We start from the raw sequence: 19,921 nt of genomic DNA, 5'->3' as shown, positions 1-19,921 counted from the left end.
ATAAGTGTTGTTTTATTGTGTTATATACTATATGGGAGGGGGAGCACACAGGGGTCTGTTTAACTGGGGGAGCGCACATCGGGGGTCTAAATAAATGGTGGGAGCACACAGGGGGGCTATATAACAGGGGAGCACACAGGGGGGCTATAGACTACTGGGGCTTCACAGAGGGGTCTATATACTACTGGGGGCAGCACACAGGGGGTCTATATACTACCTGGGGCAGCAGAATGTGGTCTATTTACAACTTGGAGAGCACACAGGGGGTCTATATCCAAGTGGGGGAGCACACAGGGGGGCTATATACTACTGGGTGAGCACACAGGGGTCTGTATACTACTGGTGGGGCACACAGGGGGGTCTATATACTACTGGGGGAACATACAGGGGGTCTATATACTACTTGTGAGGCACACAGGTGGTTTATATATAACTGGAGGAGCACACAGGGGTCTGTATACTACTGTGGCATCACACAAGGGGTCTATATAATACTGGGGGGGCACACAGGGGGTCTTTATACTACTGGGGGAACCACACAGGGGGTTTATATACTACTGGAGGAGCACACGGGTCTATATCCAAGTGGGGGAGCACACTGGGGGGCTAAATACCCTGAGGGAGCACACAGGGGGCCTATATACTAGTGGGGGAGCACACAGGGGGTATATACAACTGGGGGCAGCACACAGGGGGTCTATATACAACTGGGGCAGCACACAGGAGGTCTATATATTTCTGGGGGAGCACCCGGGGGGGCTATATAAAACTGGGGGACCACACAGGGGTCTATATACTACTGGGGGAAGCAAACAAGGGGTATATACTACTGGGGGCAGGACACAAGGGGTATATACTATTGGGGGCAGCACACAAGGAGTATATATTACTGGCGGTAGCGCACAAGGGGTATATACTACTGGGGGCAACACACAGCGGTCTATTGTTTTGGAACGCGTGTCGAGGGGGGGGGCCCAGACAGTAGCTTCGCTTGGGGCCCCAGAAATGCCAAGACCGCCCCTGTACAGAGGTCAGAAGACACCTGGGACCTGTCATATAGCTGTCTGTGCTTCCAGACTTGCACTTCCCTGGTACTATTAGTTTTCCCAAGCTCCTGAAGCAAGGTGTAATCTCTCCTCTTTCCCCCTCTCATCCCTGACCCTGCTGGAACTCAGCTTTCAAGTGTCAATCATACAGGGAGGGGGAGAGAGAGACAGTACATCTTGTAGCTATTAAGGAGATCGGCAGGGCCTCTATGACTCCTTGTACCAGAGAAATAGAGCATTTCTGTACATTCTGGAAGCACAGAACAGATATATGACAGGTACCATGTGTCTTCTTGTCCTGACAGCATCTAACAATGTCAGCAGTCCTGGAACCTGACAGATTCTAGTGAGTGTTAAAGACGGCATCAGGGAAGGGGGGGAGGGCGATAGACTCACATCAACCCTGCAATGACTGTTACAGAAAAAGCAGGCAACATTTTAATAAAGATATATAGAGAAATGTATAGAAAAAATGCTTTTCAAAGGAGCCTTTTAAAGGGTGTTATCCAGATTAGAAAAAGAAAAGCTACTATCTCACTATTAACAGGCCATATGTGGGTATTACTATTTAGCTCCTTTTACTTTAAAGGAAATTAGCTGACCCCCCCCCCGACTAGGATAAGAGAAGGCCTATCCGGGATTTGTCTGCAGTGGAGCAAAGTGCCAAAGCTGACAAACTCCATAGATTCCTGCTCAACCTACTTAGGGAACTTTGAGGGGTTAGCTCACCCTGTTGTTCAACCCTGGGACTCTTTACTACGAGACCTAAACTTTTCTGGCATAAGGCACTGCTTTCTTTTCTTGTTTCTCAGTCCTAACCATGAGTATGAGAACTAAGTCACACACAGTACAAGTTGTCCTGGCAGAGTTCTGCACTAATAGACAAGGCCCAAGACAACCCCAGCGGCTTGAGACGTGATGTTTCAAGGCATCTCCGCTATTCAGCGGCCGAGGCGGAACTTCGCTACGACTGCTGAATAGCTGAGCTGCCTTGAGACGTCACGTCTCAAGTCGCAGCTCAGACCAGGAAGCGGCAGCCGGACTGGAGAATGGGGCGGCGCGATCCAGGACCCGGCGCTAGAAACCCGGGAAGTAAGTGACCGGCGGCTTCTATATCTACCCCCTCCACTGCTGTACAGTGAAAATGACCCCATCCTGGAGTACCCCTTTAAAACAAATTCAGTCAAGATGGCTACCCCATAACAATGTACAAAAAGGGAAATAAAAAAAATTACAATCAGTAAATAGAAACAGATTAAAAAAAAAAAAGTTTTAGTAGCTGACTTTATTCAGTAAAAAAATATGTAGGTGATGCATTCCCTTTAAGGATCGGCTGTTGCCAAGAAGTGAAACTGCACCGAAATGTAGCCAAACTGCACATTCACACTGGTGTCATTTAGCTACATGCCTGGGGTTATTGTACCTTTTGTTGCACGGTTTTCTCTGAAGAAGTCTTGCCACATAGCCATTCTGAAATCTTCATTTCAAAGGACATGTGAAAACAGAAAGTATGTCTTAGAATCCTTTTGTGGTGTAATTTAAAGTCATTTTATCTTTACTGACTAATATAGAGGGGATAATAAGTATCTGATCCGCTACTGATCATGTACACAGAATGGAGAGGAGTATTATATTTTCGGTCGGTAACTTCACCTGTGAGAGACAGAATCTATAGAACATTCCAGTAAATCACATTGTATCACATTCTAGTTAATCACATTTTATTACATAAAAATAAGGATTTGATCCCCGACCAACCAGCAAGAATCTCCTCCTACTCCCTCATTTCCTGGATTACATGCAACGGTTTCATTTCGTTACCTGTATAATAAACACCTGTCCACACACTTAATCACACTCCAACCTCTCCACCATGGTCAAGACCAAAGAGCTGTCTAAGGGCACCAGGGACAACAATGGAGACCTGCACAGGGCTGGGTTGCGCTATAATACAACAGACAAGCAGCTTGGTGAGAAGGCGACAACTGTTGGGGCAATTATCAGGAATGGAAGAAAACACAATATGGCTGTCGATCGTTCCTGGTCTAGGGCTCCATGCAAGATCTTGCCTCGTGCAGTAATGACGATTCTGATAATGGTCAGGAATCAGCCCAAAACTACAGGGTAGGGACCTGGTCAATGACCTGAAGACAGCTGGGACCCACAGTCTCATAGATTACCTTTAGTAATACACTACACCGTCATGGATTATAATTCTGCAGGGAACACAAGCATGGGGGGGTGAGACATCATACTTTGGGGCTTTTCTGCAAAGGGGACAGGGCGACTGCACAGTATAGAAGGGTAGGTGGATGGGGCTATGTATCACCAGATACAGCAACCTCCTTCCCCCAGTAAGAGCAGTGAAGATGGGTGGTGGCTGAGTCTTCTAGCATGACAATGACCCGAAACACACAGCCAGGGCAACTGAAAGATCTGGAGAAGATGTGTAGGGGGAAGGGGGCACAATCCCTGCTGCAGTATCTGCCAACCTGGTAAAGACCTTCAGGAAACATCCGACCTCTTTAACTGCAAGCAAAGGTACCAAATAGTGCCTTTAGTTCTTTTATTGTATCTGATCCTTATTTCATGTAATAAAATGGTAAATAATTATCTATACATCATACAATAAGATCATCTGGAATATTCTATAGATTCTGTCTCTCACAGGTTAAGTTACCAACCAGAAACCAACACCCCTCTCCATCCTGTGTAACGGCAGTGTATCAGATACTTATTACCCTCACTTTATATTGTTTTAAAGCAGGGGCGTAGCTAGGATTCATGGGGCCCCATAGCAAAAAACTGTATGGGGCCCCATGAAATCCTGTACGCCCCCCCCCCCCCGCCAAACACAGACAATGACGCACATATACACACACAGAGGCACCATTAACGTATTTACACATACGCCACTGACATACACACATATATAGCTGTAATGTGATTACACTACTGCTGATGTATACACCATGAATAGAATAGAGCCCAGCATTAATAGAAGCTGCTGCAGAACATCTTTGGGAGCAAACCTGTCAATCACTTGAGACACAACTGACATACATAAACACACACATATACACCACTGCTACAGACACTGCTGACATACACACACACACACACACACACATATATAGCCACAGATACATACAAATACTGACATATATATACACAGATACATATATACACCTGCCTAACACAACAAGAAGTGGGGGAAACGCCTTAAAACATTAAATCCATAAGTCACCGGGCCCAGAAGGTATCCATCCTAGAGTTTTGCAAGAATTAAATACTGTGTTGGACAGACCGTTATTCCTATTATTTAAAGATTCTATTACGACAGGGATTCTTCCACAGGACTGGCGCATAGCTAATGTGGTACCAATATTCAAGAAGGGGTCAAGGAGTGATCCTGGAAACTACAGGCCTGTAAGTCTAACATCTATAGTAGGTAAAGTATTTGAGGGGATTGTAAGAGATGCTATACTGGAGTATCTTAATGAAAATAATCTTATGACGCAGCACCAGCATGGATTTATGAGGGATCGGTCCTGTCAGACTAATCTGATCGGCTTCTATGAAGAGGTAAGTTATAGACTGGACCTGGGGGAGGCTGTGGATGTTGTGTATCTGGACTTTTCAAAGGCATTTGATACTGTGCCGCATGAAAGGTTGGTCTAGAAAATGAGGATACTGGGACTCGGGGAAAACGTATGCAAATGGATAAGTAACTGGTTGTGTGATAGAAAACAGAGGGTGGTCATTGATGGAACATATTCAGATTGGGTTTTAGTTACTAGTGGGGTACCACAGGGGTCAGTGTTGGGTCCACTTCTTTTTAATATTTTATTAATGATCTTGTAGCGGGGCTACAGAGTAGAATCTCCATTTTTGCAGAATGATACTAAACTGGGTAAAGTAATCAGTACAGAGGAGGATAATATCATATTTACAGAGGGATTTGGAGAAGCTAGAGGCTTGGGCGGAGAAATGGCAAATGAAGTTTAATGTGGATAATGTAAGGTTATGCATTTGGGCCATAGAAATAATAAGTACAGTTATGTGCTAAATAATAAAACACTGGGTAAAACTACTTCCGAAAAGGACCTGGGGGTATTGGTGGACAGTAAACTCAACTTTAGTGATCAGTGCCAGGCAGCAGCTGCCAAGGCTAATAAAATAATGGGGTGCATCAAAAGAGGTATAGATGCTAAAGATGAGAACATAGTTTTGCCTCTTTATAAATCACTGGTCAGACCACACATGGAATACTGTGTACAGTTTTGGGCACCGGTATATAAGAAGGACACAGCTGAACTAGAGCAGGTGCAGAGGAGGGCAACAAAGGTCATTAAGGGAATGGGTGGGTTACAGTACCAGGACAGGTTATCACGCTTGGGGTTATTTACGCTAGAAAAAAGACGTCTTAGGGGCGATCTGATCACAATGTACAAATATATGAATGGACAGTACAGAGATTTTTGTAGTGGTCTTTTTACTCCTAGGTCTGTAACAATGACAAGGGGGCATCCTCTACGTCTAGAGGAAAGAAGATTTCATCATCAGCATCAACGCAGGTTCTTTACTGTACGAGCGGTAAGACTGTGGAACTCTCTGCCACATGATGTTGTCATGGCTGATTCATTAAATAAGTTCAAGGGAGGCCTGGATGATTTTCTTGAAAAATATAATATTACAAGTTTATGGGCATTAGATTTCTGGTGATACGTTGATCCGGGGATTGTTCTGGTTGCCATTGCAGTCGGGGGAGGGGGGGGAGTTTCTCCCTGTGGTGGGGCGTTTGTCTTCTGCCCCATAGGGGTTTTTTCGCCTTCCTGGATCAACACAGTAGGATTTTCCTAGGTTGAACCTGATGGACTCTGTCTTCTTTCAACCTTATTTACTATTGTTACTATGTTACTATGTTACACACTGACATATACATATACAGGTGGTCCTCGGGTTACGACGGTCTCGAGTTACGACGTTTCGTGGTTACGACGCTTTGTTCCGACGCCTTGTTCCGACCTACGCGGTTCCGTCGTAAGTCGAGTACGTGCAGTGGCGGAAGAATACAGTACAGTACTGTACTATACTATACAGTGGCAGGTTCCAGACTGAGAAAAACGAGTCTCCTGGCTGCTATAACGCCCTGCATTATGGCTCCCAAACCTAAGCCAGACTCTGCTGATGCCACCTGATGTACCTATGTGTTTATTGATACTTATGTAGGGTACGGTGTTAGCATACAGTAGGTGTTAGGATAGGCTAAGTGTTTACAGCACAGTACTGGTATTATGGTACAGTACTGTATGAATGTATGATCCGACTTACGTCGAAATTCGGTTTACGACGCCGCGCAAGAACGGATCAACGTCGTAAGTCGAGGACCACCTGTACCCACAAATACATATATACACTCACTGACACACATACACAGCACTTACAGCTCCCAGGCTTCCCCCCTCCTCCTCCTGTAGTCCGGGCTGATCTTCACATAGAAGTATTGAGGACCTTTGGACATGTGACCCAAAGGTCCTTCATCCCTCTCCTGTGCCGTCTGGCAGGTCCTGCTCCTCTGTTCAGCCCGCTCACCCGGCACTACAGTAAGGGGGCTGAACAGTGCAGTGGGGGTCCCTCTTCCTCTCTGGACCCCTGGGGGAGAGGGGTACCTACCATGAAGGCAGGGCAGGCTTCCTCGGGCCCCCTTCCTGCAGGGGCCCCATAGCAGTCGCCTTTCCTGCCTTCATTGTAGCTACGCCACTGTTTTAAAGGTACTTTAAATATTTAAATAACAAAGAATTATGAAAAATTAATTGTCACCGTGGTTTTATTGGCACAGCAGGAAGTTTATTTGATATCAGATCTGTGTCATCATATATTCCATCTGTAATGCAAAATATAGATATTACTTAAAGGGTTATTAGAAACAAATCATTTTTCTTGTACACCTGTTTCATAATTACAATGTTAAAGGGAAAGGCAAACCAAAAACTTTTCTTACTTCCTCCCTTTCCATTAAAACAATAAAGAAGCTCATACCTAGCTCCCTTGTTCCCTATTGCTCCCACTGTCTCATGATTCAATGCTTCTGATGACATCCTGCTCACTGTTCACCCAACTACAGAGTGGAGGGGAGAGACGGAGAGAAATAGACCACAAGTATGGGCTCTTTTATTGTTTTCATTTTAACTATGGCGCTGGCAGGACACTTGTACACACAGACCTGTGCTGCGGACACTGACTTGGTCTCGATGTAAGGTAAAGTGTTTTGCCACCTGCTTCCTCTCACTAATGATGAGCTTGGAGCAGGAGATTCATGGTGCCCAGCTCCAAGGTGCTGCGCCATTTATCTCTACCTCACAGTGTGGCTCCCGCGCAGCCATAGTGCAGATGGAGCTGCAATTACTCAGGGAACTCATCGAAGCCTTGCCTTCAAAACAGGACCTGGATGCATTCATCCAGAGGTTAGAGATTGCTCAGCAGTAGGCCTTGGTGGTTGTCAGGGAAGATGTTACAGTTCTGTCTCCTCATACTACTGCTACTGAGGATGCCATTGTGGGCCTAACCGGCAGGGTGGCTCCTCGAGTCGGTATCCGCCCAGTCAGGGCTGCACATAAAGTCACTGACAATGCTCCTCAATGACCAAGAGAATTAAAGGACTCCCTGAGAAGGGGTGCAAGATGACCTGACACATCGGGTTAGCGCCATATTTAACCTGGTCACCCACAGGCCTGAAGATGCTACTATGAAGATGTTTACTATGGACCAGGTACACAGAGTAGCCAGAGCTCAGCCCTCAGACTCGGGCAACCCCAGAGATGTTTTGTGCAGACTACATTTTTATACCAACAAAGAGCTAATTTTGAGCGATGCCAGAGATTATGGACAGATTCTTTCTGAAGGCACCAAGGTCAGACTGTTCCCTGATGTCTCATTTCATACGTTATACAAGACAAAACTGCTACAGCTGTTGTTGGTGTTGATCAAGGAGAACGGGGCTACTTATACATGGGGCAACCCATTTCACGCCATTGTGAGAAAGGCTGAGTGCACATTCTACCTAAAATGACCAAAAGACCTGTTTTTAAAATGTCTTCCTTTTCCTAGACATGGCGCCTATCTCTGTGCCCAACTGGCTTTTGCTGGAGCAGCCTGCAACACAACCTAACCAGAGGAGTTGTGGTTCTCTGGCTCACAGGAGACATTTTGTTTCAGCATCAACGAGCTGCGATCCACTGCCTGGTCCCGACCATTCTGTGGGTCTGCCTCTGGAGGCATAGGAGGTCCCACAGGTCTTAAGTTAACTCTTTAGTAAGCTGATATGTAACCACATATGTAACCAATATGTTACGCACCATCTGGAGGGGGTCACTGGCAATTCGGGGTGGTTACGATCAACATGCGGTGGTTACAGGCAACGTGCGGTGGTTATGGGCAACGTGCGGTGGTTAGAGGCATCGTGCGGTGGTTAGAGGCAACGTGCGGTGGTTAGAGGCAACGTGCGGTGGTTAGAGGCAACGTGCGGTGGTTAGAGGCAACGTGCGGTGTTAGAGGCAACGTGCGGTGTTAGAGGCAACGTGCGGTGGTTAGGGGCAACGTGCGGTGGTTAGGGGCAACGTGCGGTGGTTAGGGGCAACGTGCGGTGGTTAGGGGCAACGTGCGGTGGTTAGGGGCAACGTGCGGTGGTTAGGGGCAACGTGCGGTGGTTAGAGGCAACGTGCGGTGGTTAGAGGCAACGTGCGGTGGTTAGGGGCAACTAGCGGTGGTTAGGGGCAACGTGCGGTGGTTAGGGGCAACGTGCGGTCGTTAGGGGCAACGTGCGGTCGTTAGGGGCAACGTGCGGTGGTTAGGGGCAACGTGCGGTGGTTAGGGGCAACGTGCGGTGGTTAGGGGCAACGTGCGGTGGTTACGGACAACGTGTGGTGATTACGTGCAATTTGGCGTGATTACGGCCAACCTGGGGCGGATATGGGCAACCTGGGTGGTTACGGGTAATCTGGGGGGGTTAGGGGTAATTTGGGAGTAAACTGCAATTATTACTATAATGAAAAGTGTGTGTTTTATTTTTTTGTATGTTTTTCACTTTTTGTACTTTATACATTTATTTTCACTGTATTACTATGATTACTGTGATATTTTCTATCACAGTAATCATAGTTCAGTGACAGAGACCAAATTGGTCTCTGTCACTTTAAATTTTCAGAGCTGGCTGGTTGTGAAGCGCATGTGCACTTCATAACCAGCCAGGACGTCGAGGAGGAAGGAGCTCCAGGATCAGGTAACGTATATGGGGAAGGGGGGGTGACTGGGGGACGGGGGTGACAGGGGGGGGTGGGGGGTGACTTGGGGGGCGACACTATCACTTTTTATCCCGTCACCAATGATTTATGGTGACAGGGGATAAAAAGTGCATCTTTGCACTGGGAACAGGCGATCAGCAGTATATAGTATATACCGCCGATCGCCTGCTCCGGGACCACACGGGGGGGTCCCCGATCACTGCCCCATGCAGTGGGGCTTTGATCATTTATTCATTTCCATCCCTGCGAACAAACGATGAGGGCGGCCATCTTGGATGTGATGGCCACCCGGGGAGGGGAGAGGGTTAGTGATCGGCCACTAGGGGGGCTGATCTGGGGTCTGGGGGATACATTTTCATCTCCCCCCACTGTGGATTCACGGTGGGGGGAGATGAAATCTGTCGGCGGCGCCGGTAATGCCCGGTACCGGCGGATCGCCGCTATAACGGTAATAGCGGCGATCCGCCAGTATCGGGGGATGAGGGGGGGGGGGGGGCCGGGGGGACATTAGATGTGGCGGCGGGAGGAGGCAATGTTCTGCAGCCTCCTCCCGCCGCCCGATCGGCGGGAGGACACAAATCTTCCCCATAGAAGCTGCGGTCGCATTGGGTTGGGTTAACTGCCCGCGGGGAGCGCGGCTCCCCTCCGGGCAGAGGCAGCGGGAGGATGCTGTGTGACATAGCCTCCTCACGCTGCCCGATCACCATCAGGGACAGCGAGGGGAGGCAGGGAAAGCATGACGTTTGGGGAACGTCATGTTGTGGGAACTACTTGTTTTACATGACGTTCCCCAAACGTCATTTTGCGGCAAGGGATTAAAAACTAAACATTATGTTCCTCCAGGAAACAGACAGGCTAGGAAACAAACAGACAGGCTAGAATTCAACCTGATTACTCTGTCTAGTGCTGTTTTCCCCTAACTGAATTCAGCGGCAAGTGTCTACGGAGCTCCAGAGACCTTCCATGGGAACATGTCAACAGACATACTGATGGGAAAGGTAGGATGGCCCTTCTGAAAGTCTGCATTGCCACACACCTCTTTACATTTGCCTCTTTTGAAATATACCAACCACTGGCCAAAGTCAGGCTATTGTCTCAATTAGGGATGGTCCGAACCTGCCGAGACTCGGGTTTGTACGAACCCGAACTCTCGGCAATGATTCCCGCTGTCTGCCCGCTCCGTGCAGCGGGTGAATACCGCAGGAGGATCGCCTGGAAAACTGGGATACAGCCATAGCCATAGGCTGTATCCCAGTTTTCCAGGCGGTCCTCCCGCTGTATCCACCCGCTGCACGGAGCGTCCAGACAGCGGGAATTTGATGCCGAGCGTTTGGGTTCATATGATCCCGAACCTCGGCAGGTTTGGACCATCCTTAGTGCTTGTGTCCATGAAAACCTTTTTGAGGGGACGTTGGTGCTGGGGGTAGATTTTAATGCAGCATTGCATCCTACCTTAGATTCTTCTATGAGATCTTCCCATTTAAGCGCGGCAATGATCTGCCGAATAGGAGAGACTCTCCATGAACTCTGATTGGTGGACATGTAGCACTTGTGGAGTCTAATACTTGGGGTAAACATCTATGGGTAATAAACAGATAGTCCAGTCTATGGTACGTATAATGTAAATAAGAATAAAAAGTGAAGTCTTTGGACCAGGGGTTTTAGTGTCGCCAAACATTATTCAGGTCCAGGGAGTGTAAGGTTTTTCACAATGCTGTCAAAGCCTTATGAGTTGTACAAGACCTTCCATTGGAAGTATCTAACAAAGGCTATAAAGCCAATTTCCACCCACTATTACCACTCCTTCATTAAAGGGCTTCAGCAAATAAAAAGTCTTAATAAGCCATTTAATCTGTCCATTATTGGGTGCGTAAAGGTTAACCAAAGTAATGGGTGTAATTGCTATGCCTTTGATAAAGAGAAATCTTTCGTCTGCATCAGTCAATGCCTGCTTATGGACATACTTGAAATGTCTGCTGAACGCGATGGAAACCCCTTTTCGAAGCTGATTAGGTATATGTGGTTAGGTATATGTCTAGCCTTAACGTTTGTGTCCTGCAGCAGAAGAATGTCACACTTATCTTTTTTAAGGAGAGAAAGTATCTGACCCCTATTCCTTGGTTCATTAAAACCCTTCACATTATAAGAATAATTTTTTAAACCATCATTCATGTTGACCAATAAATTGGTAAATAGGGTTCTCTCCTTTCCAAAAGAGGAAATAACAATCTAAAATTATACCATGAGTGTGCCATAGCATGCCTCCATATGTAATAACCTAGAACATAAACAAAACACCAAACAGGGTTGTGGCCTGGTTATGGTGCCGAGCAGCAGCTCCGTGTAGGAGCTCCATCCAGTCACTGGCCTTCTTCCTACCGAACAGCAATCTACAGCCTACTTCCAGGTTCTTAATGCCAGGCAAGGCTCACCAGAAGTCTCCTCCACTGGCTAAGGCAACCACGGGACGAAATAGGAGTGGCATTAAGAGGTTCTTCGCCGACTCCACACCAACCAGCTCCCTCTCTGCCTTAGGCAAGATTGCGTCCTGCGCTGCACAGACCTCCATGCGGCTGCTCAGGCTGCCCTGGCACTCTCACAAGACTTCACTGAGCTCCTAAGGGAATCAGCGACTGCAGACCCGCCTCACACTACCCCCAAGGGGTCCACATTAACAGCAGGCACTGATTTACAAGATCTGAAGTCACAGATGATGGCCATACCCACTAAAGCCGACATGGAGGGGTACATGGCCAGAATGAAAGTGATGTGCAAGCCAGAGATAAGGTCCCTGAGATCGGAGCTGGTCTCCTTAACCTCAACTGTGCAGACCCTTAAGCAGGCCTCCTCTGACCTGCATGAGGTCGAGCAGTCTCAGCAGCAACAATTATACCTACACACAAAGCAGATCCAGCAGCTTTTTAACATGGCGGACGACACAGAAAACTGGAACCACAGGTGCAACATCGGGGTACGGGGCATACCTGAAGCAGTTAAACAACAGGACTTGGCACCTACTTTACAAGGTATTTTCAACACCTTACTTTAATAGCCTCCTACCAAACTTTGGGCCTGCCTAGTAATGACCCTGCATGCCCCAAAGACATGGTGTGCAGGATCCACTTCTTTCCGGAGAAGAAGAAGATTATGCAAAGGGATAGGAATGCAGGTCCCATAGACCTTGACAGTGCACATATTCAATAGCTTACTGATCTGTCACCACTCTAGCAAAACGCCGGGTGCTGAGGCGTTTATTGAATGTGTTGCCAGAAATGAACCTGCTAAACTCCTGGGTATATCCTTTTCAGCTCCAGATCTGACAAGGGAACTGATCCTTCTTCCTTGCTCTCTCAAGAAGCTCCTCTTTGACAGCAGACTAGTGGCGCATGGCACGTGTTTAATCCAGGGGTAAGAGACTATACCTTTTACTGCAGGGTCTATGATTTCTACAGCAGAATCAATATGTTTTTAATAGACCATCACTTGCTTTCCAGGCACCCTCAGGGGACTATTGACCCCATGACTTGGGCTGATTATGCCTCGGTCATGCTGATTTGCACGCCCCCTGATTCCACTTATCGTGAATGAAATTGGAGGCTCACCCCAAGCCTCTTCAGAGACGTAGTTTGTCAGACATTAAAAAGGCCATTGCTGAATTTCTTGCCACACATGCCTCAGATGACACTTCGCTCCCGTTTGAATGGGAGGTGTTAAAGTTTGTTATCAGGGGATTCCTGATATGTAATGGGTCATGCCTGAAAAGATAGACCGCCTTTAAAGTGACACAGCTCCTCACAAAAATAAACTTAGCAGAAACCTCTCATAAGCAAAAGCAAGATCTGATGGTACTGGCCTCCCTGGTCTTAAGGGTCAATTGCTAGACCAAAAATACTCCAAGTTCTGGGGGGAAAAACAAGCGCTTCTTTTATGAGTTTTCCAATAAATGCAGAGCCTCACTGGCGAAATTCCTGCACCCCTGTACGGTACAAACCTTTGTACCAAATATTAACTCTGTTCTGAGGGGGACGTGCCACATGCCGATGGAGATTGTTGATGTTTTAAGCAATATTATCATTTCCTGTATAACTTGAAAGGGCAGCTGGCTGACCTGGCCCCTGGGGCCTTTGGGGAGAGGGTTGAGCAATTAATTCAGCCAATTGTGCTTCCAACTATCCCGTCAGAAGTGGTCACTGACTTAGAGGCTCCATTCATGGAACAGGAGGTGGCCTCTGTCATTAAAAGCTCGTCCAATGGCAAAAGGCAAAAGTCTCGTCCCCGATGGATTCACTGCCCAGTTTTATAAATTCTTTACTAATCAACTAGAGTTTTTAATGCGATCTCCCCACATGCCCCTTCCCACTGCAGCCACTTATGGCTACGATTGTGATTATCCCCAAACCGGGGAAAGACCCGTCAGTTTGCACAAATTTTCAGCCTATTTCTCTGATCAATGCAGATATAAAATTTTTCTCTAAACTAACAGACTGGTTCCTTCCCTGCCTGGGGTTATCCATACGGACCAGGCAGGCTTTGCCCCACGTAGGGAGGCTAGGAACAATTAAAACAAAACATTTCTCCGTGTCTCGCATGCTCCAGCATTTAATCAGGTACACTGGACCTTGTTGCATTCTACCTTAAAACAGGTGGGTCTGGGTGAGGTGATAAGGGTCAACAGAGTCTTTTCCAGACCCTTTTCTATATCAAATGGGACGTGCCAGGGATGCCCACTGTGTATGTATTAGCCATGGAGCATCTAGCAGAGGCCCTGTGCGCCTCACCAGACACCATCGGCATTAGGCTGTTTGGCTTACATTATAAACTTTATGTTACAAACCCTACAATATCCTTCTCAGCTATCCTTAAAGAATTCGACACCTACAGCCAAGTGGGTACAATGCTGCACATATGGTTGGACTGCCCAGTCCTGGAGCCCTTCTTGGACTTAATTTTTACTACTGTATCTACACACAGGTTACAGACAAAGCTATTTCTCCTAATCCTAGACTAGCGCTACTGTCACTGATACCCTGTTCCCCCTCCTGCATCACTTTTTAACTGCAGCTTACATCCCAAGACACTGGAAGGTGGTGTAACTTCCTTCCATACGCGAATGGGTTGACAAGATGGAGTTTCTTCACTGTATGAAATCTCTGACTGTGGAGAAGAACGAGTGAGTCAGCAAAGTCGAGTGAATCTGGTTGGCTTGGACTCGCTACATAAGTGGCCCTCTTTTTGCCAGCTGGCTGAGCTGAAGTGACAGAGCCTTGGTTTTGTCTGTTTGCCTTGGTGATGGGGCTTCATGGTGCCTTTCGGCCAGGCTGCTCTCCCGTGCGCGACATTCTTTTGTTTTCCTCTTATTCATTTTCTTTCCTTTCTTAACTTCTTTCCCTTCCTTATTCCTTTTTGTGTAATTGTGCTACTCTTTCTTAGGGTAGCTTCACACACACACCATATCGCAGTGTATTTTCTGCTGCAATATGCAGCAGATATACTGCAGATTAGATCTAAATAACTGAACACAGCATCAAATCTGCACCATCAAATCTGCTGCAGATCTGCTGCATATAAGGTGTGTGTGTTTGTACTTTTGTTTGTATTTTTAGCCTATTGTTTCACTCATATGCCCTTCTACCATAAGAGGTTATTCTACCACCAGAACAGGCTGATTTACAAAAAAAACACCAAAAATAGTAGCAAATAGAGTAAATCTTGGAAAGCAAGTTAACAGAAAGAAAGTAATTATTGTGGTAAAGGGCCACAATACCAAAGCAAACCTTATAATCTACAGTATATAATAGGTCATCAACCAGGTGGATCAGATAACTTCTGGTTGTATTTTCTCTGCCCCGGCCACCCCATTACAATCTCTTCTGTTCTAGGGCTCAAATAATACAGAAGCGACGACAACAGTCGTGTTTATAAGATTATAGTTGTCAGCAACCTATAACATTTTTGCTCATCAAGCTGCCTGCCTTTCAGCGCTGCTCTGCTGCCTGCCACTCCTCCAGGGATGCCAAAAAAAGCTTGATCTAATCCTGGGAAACTTCTCCCAGTTTCCCAGGATTGGATCCAGCTTTTCTCCGGTACCTGAGGTGGAGCGTCAGGGAGCGGAGCAGCACTGACAGGCAGGCAGCTTGATGAGCAGATCGCTGATCAAACAAAGCACTTTGCTTCATTTAGATGACCAATTTGTTCATCTCTGGTCTTGATATATGGAGATCTTTAAGCCTTGAAAGGAAAAGGAAGGTATGTCTCTTGCCTTCTTGAGAATGTCACCTCTTACTCTAGAGTTAAGGAGATAAAATATTACATCCCTAGATGGTCCTTGAGGTTTAGGTTTCCCTCGCAGAAGCCTAGGAGCTTTTTCAAATTGGATCTCGTACGGATAAGAATCTCTCAAAATTTAACTTGCAGAGTAGCTTCAACATGGGTTGCAAAGACTCAAAAAGAACCGTTTCTGGAAGTCCCTTTATTCTTAGGTTGTTCCTGCGGCCTCTGTTATCTTGGTTTTCTACCAAGTCAATAATTTTGTTTAAAATAACTTTGCAAGAGTTGAAGGAGTTTGTGGCAGATTCTGTGTAGGAGATAATTTGTACTTGAGCGGATTCAAGTTGCTCGCCTCTTCCTCCTATTTGTTTCACTACCTGTTTAATATCCTGCAGCTCTTTTACTAATGGTTCCACTGCTTTTGTAATCAGTTTACTCATAAATGATCTAGAGACATGGAGGTCTTTATTGATCATTGGTTCCTCAGCATCACTGTCTTCCTTGTAAAAGGGTTCTTCGCAAGCTTTAGAGGTATGTTTGTCTCCTAGGGAAGCCATAATCAAAGAAACTCCAAGTTCTGCCGAAGTTTTTTGCTTTTTCACGAAACTGTTAATGTTACCTCTCTTACTAGCTAGTGATCCACCTCTGGACCTAGGCAGACCAAATGTAACCATTATTTTGAACTGTGCATGTGAGCACAGCAGTATTAATTCAGTCAGTTCATGACAAGTAGTTGTGACCCTATAGCCACATTATGGAGTTTTAGCATGCAGGAAGCATATTGCCAGTTTGATTGAAGTTATTCCTGATCTGCAGATGGGAATTAGGATATCAGGTTAGTGTATTACAGCTTAGACCAAAGAAGCCTATGGAGTTGTTCCAGGGTTAGACGGTAGGTGTCATCCTTGCAAACACAGCTTCCTTAGGCAATTTATGATCAGATTAAGCAGAGTGTGAGTTCTCAATAGAGGAGAGAGGCAGAGGATTAACAATAAGGAAGTAGCAGGTCTATTGCCTCTGTAGAGAAAGTTAAGCAAGTGATACACAGTGAGACACGCAGCTTGTCTTTAGAGCACAAGTGACACTTTTTGTCTTAAAGGGAATCTGTCTGCACCCGGGCCCTACCTAAGGTGCAGACAGTCCCCTAGTGAGCATGGTACCTTTTGGTAATTTGTCCGTGCATTGGATTATGCACAATCACAGGTCTCCTACTGTACTGAATTGACAAAGAGAAGTTGTTTGTGCCACACTCTCTGTCACGCCTAACTACTCCTTCCTCCTCCCTCTTCATGAATAATCAATACTACCTGGCCTCCTGCTCGCTCAGCTGTCAGCCACTGTCTCTGATTGTAGATCAGTCCTCTGTAGCCAGTTTATGTCTGAAAGAAACACTCCAGGTATAGTTGAATCTCTGAGACCAATGTGTTAGAGCTGTGGTCTAGGGGTAACTCGCCTATCTAGAGACCTGTCAGCAGTCCATTCTTTGGTTCAAATCCCCTGATGGAAATGAAATATAGGTCTTTATTTTTTTTATTTTTTTTTTCTCATTATTGTATCATTTTCAAGGTTATGGTAATATCCAGTATTTTGCTCCCTTTAACAGGTATTTGAAACAAAAAATGAACTGCTGGCAGGTCTCTAGACAGGCGAGTTACCCCTAGACCACAGCTCCAAAACATTTGGGTTAAGATATTCAACTATATCTGAGTGTTTCTTTTAGCACTTCCACTGTTACATTCTGCTGCCATGTGGCGAGCAGTATTGGAATCTTTGGTCTGGAATGTTGGGAGTTTCCAGTGTAGGGGCCTCCACGCAGTCTCCGTCATCTGGACGGAAGTGAGGCCCGTTAGGGTAGCCGGGGAAACTCTAGGCCAGGGCTTAACAGGGTAATGCAGGGCCCAAAGCATGTAGCAACGCAAATGTTCCCAAGCAGTTCTGCGGGTATCTCTGGCTCCGGGATAACAGCAGGGTGAAAGATTGGTTGGCAGATAGGGAAAGGAAGTAAAACATGAGCGATCCCGGGAGAGCACAGAAGATGCGTTTTCTTGCTGTGCAGGCCAAGCACCCCCTTCACCCTTCTTTTTAATCCACTCTTACAAGAAACACATAAGCAGGGTTATATGGCAAATGTTTAGTAATTATTGGAGTGTATGTGCACTTGGTTGCTGCTATAGACTATGGAGGACATGTACTTTTGAGTCTAAAATGTGCAATTTTTCACTTATCTTCTTCCCTGAGAGGAAAGAAGTACGCAAATCCAGCTATACCACAAGGCCCTGGTGGAGAAATTGCTCAAAGCCTTCCCATCTAACAATGCTACCGTTTCAGTTGCATGCAAATACAGGAAGAGGGACGCTATCCAAGATGTGGAACATGTTTATGACACCAAACCGGGAAAAATCAGTATCATCACTGATAAGAGCACCCGCCTGTCCACTGAGAATGCTGATAGGCTGAGGCTTAACAAGATGAAGAAGGTGTGGAATTTACCAGACTCCTCTCAACCAGTTCAAAGCAGCATGCCATAAAGCCAACTGACAGGTGTGCTAGCATCTTCTAATTCCTCAATGTACTGAAGAGAGCTCTTACTAGGTTTTTTTTTAAAAGGGTCACAACAGGCACTTACCCACAATTTTTATGGGGGTCACCACCAGTCTCTCGACTACAATTTTTACGGGGTTCAACACCTGGCTCTCGCTCACAACTTTTAAGAGGGTCACCACCAGGCTCTCACCCACAATTTTAACCACAATTTTTATGGGGTTCATCACAAGGCTCTCGACCATAATTTTTGAGAGGGTAACACAAAGATCTTGCACACATTTTTTTATATGGGGGTTACCGTCAATCCCATCATTTCTTAATAATATTGTCAGGTATCACCCTCCCAACAAGCTCTATTTTCAATTTTCTAATTCAATTTAAAATGTTATTTCTTTTTTTAAAGCACGTCAAACACCAACCCCTCCTCCACATCCCATGCGTGCCCAGGCCATTTTCTCAAGTTAATGGTACAGCTGTGTGCTCATTTAAATTCAATGGCCCTTTAGGAAGACTATTTTTCATGATTCAGAAATAACTGATAAGAATCTTTAATGCATCCATGCATGCTCCCCCCGCTTTGCCAGTTCCATTTTCGTGGTGTTTCCATACCATCATTACCATTGCTGTACATATACACATATAGAATACACACCATCACTACCACTTCTGTAAATATAATATACACATATAGAATACATACCATCATTACCATTACTGTACATATACACATATAGAATACATACCATCATTACCATTACTGTAAATATTCTTCTCTCTAGCAAAGAAAAATAAAGTTATTTCAATTTATCATCAAGTACATTACATTTCCTATGTATATAGTGGCTTCTTTATAATGCTGACAGTCAATGTATGATAGTGAATATATGACAGTAAAAGTATGATAGTAAAGTTATGATAGTGGAGGCAGCCCCGTAGACTAGGATAACAAACTAAACTTCATGCATAAAAACATATATAACAAAACTAGCATATGTAGTGTCCCAGCACAGGTGTGCCACTAAGTTTGGCAGCGCAGGGTTCTGGGACCTTGTAGTACCGTAGCAGGACTTAAGCCAACACTATAGTGCAAAAGGCGGTCAGATTAGCAAATCTATAAGTGAGTACGAGTTTCTTCTTCTTCTACTTCTATTCTCCACTACGCTATCCCGCAGAGTACATTGCTACATTGGACAGGGCCCTCAATGCATTCCTCTACTCTACCCTGCTGTTACAACTTTTACTTCTGCCTCCTGCCTGCATCTGCAGTTACCAAAGTGTATTTATTGTGTATTGCACTGAAGTTTTTATCAGTAAACCAAGTTATCCTGGTTAAGTCATTGGAGTATTGGTCTACTTTTTCGCACCTTCACCTATACACCTGTTAACACTTGGGTTATCCAAACATCAAGCTCAGTGCCGTTTGTCCAGGGGTAGGTTCCAACACCACTCCTGGGCACTGTGACAAGTGCCCAAGTGACCCTACACCCACGCAGCAGCCACAACACTGCAAAGCTAACCCGGCATATGGCACATATAGGAGTCAATCCCGTTACTTTTCTCATATGCAAACCATATCCAAAGCTGTATTCTGAATAACTATGAGCAATGCAGGGATATGGTTACATCCCTAGTGACACATTTATTATGCCTTTTCTTCACCTTTTGCACCTTATTGGCAATAAACTGTGGCTTAATGAGAAATTACAATGTGCATTGGCAATGAGTAAGGCATCTAACAGGTCTTGTAACTTTAGACAAACA

At 45.8% G+C, this 19,921-nt stretch overlaps 1 protein-coding gene across 1 annotated transcript in view; it reads right to left on the bottom strand.

Moving 5' to 3' along the window:
• Positions 1 to 2,438: 2,438 nt before the first annotated feature.
• Positions 2,439 to 19,921, bottom strand: part of LOC138775046 (PML-RARA-regulated adapter molecule 1-like) — a 37,087-nt gene continuing 19,604 nt past the window's right edge. The window contains exons 5-7 of the mRNA XM_069955780.1: positions 18,904 to 18,935; positions 6,870 to 6,933; positions 2,439 to 2,523 (exon numbers count right to left, since the gene is read on the bottom strand). Coding sequence (XP_069811881.1) covers positions 2,439 to 2,523; positions 6,870 to 6,933; positions 18,904 to 18,935 — 181 coding nt within the window. The remainder of the gene's footprint in view (positions 2,524 to 6,869; positions 6,934 to 18,903; positions 18,936 to 19,921) is intronic.

This window comes from Dendropsophus ebraccatus, unplaced genomic scaffold (genome assembly GCF_027789765.1).
Source record: "Dendropsophus ebraccatus isolate aDenEbr1 unplaced genomic scaffold, aDenEbr1.pat pat_scaffold_1266_ctg1, whole genome shotgun sequence".
Lineage (NCBI taxonomy): Eukaryota > Metazoa > Chordata > Amphibia > Anura > Hylidae > Dendropsophus > Dendropsophus ebraccatus.
Note: the sequence above shows the minus strand (reverse complement) of the source record. Positions and strands in the feature narration are given on the sequence as shown.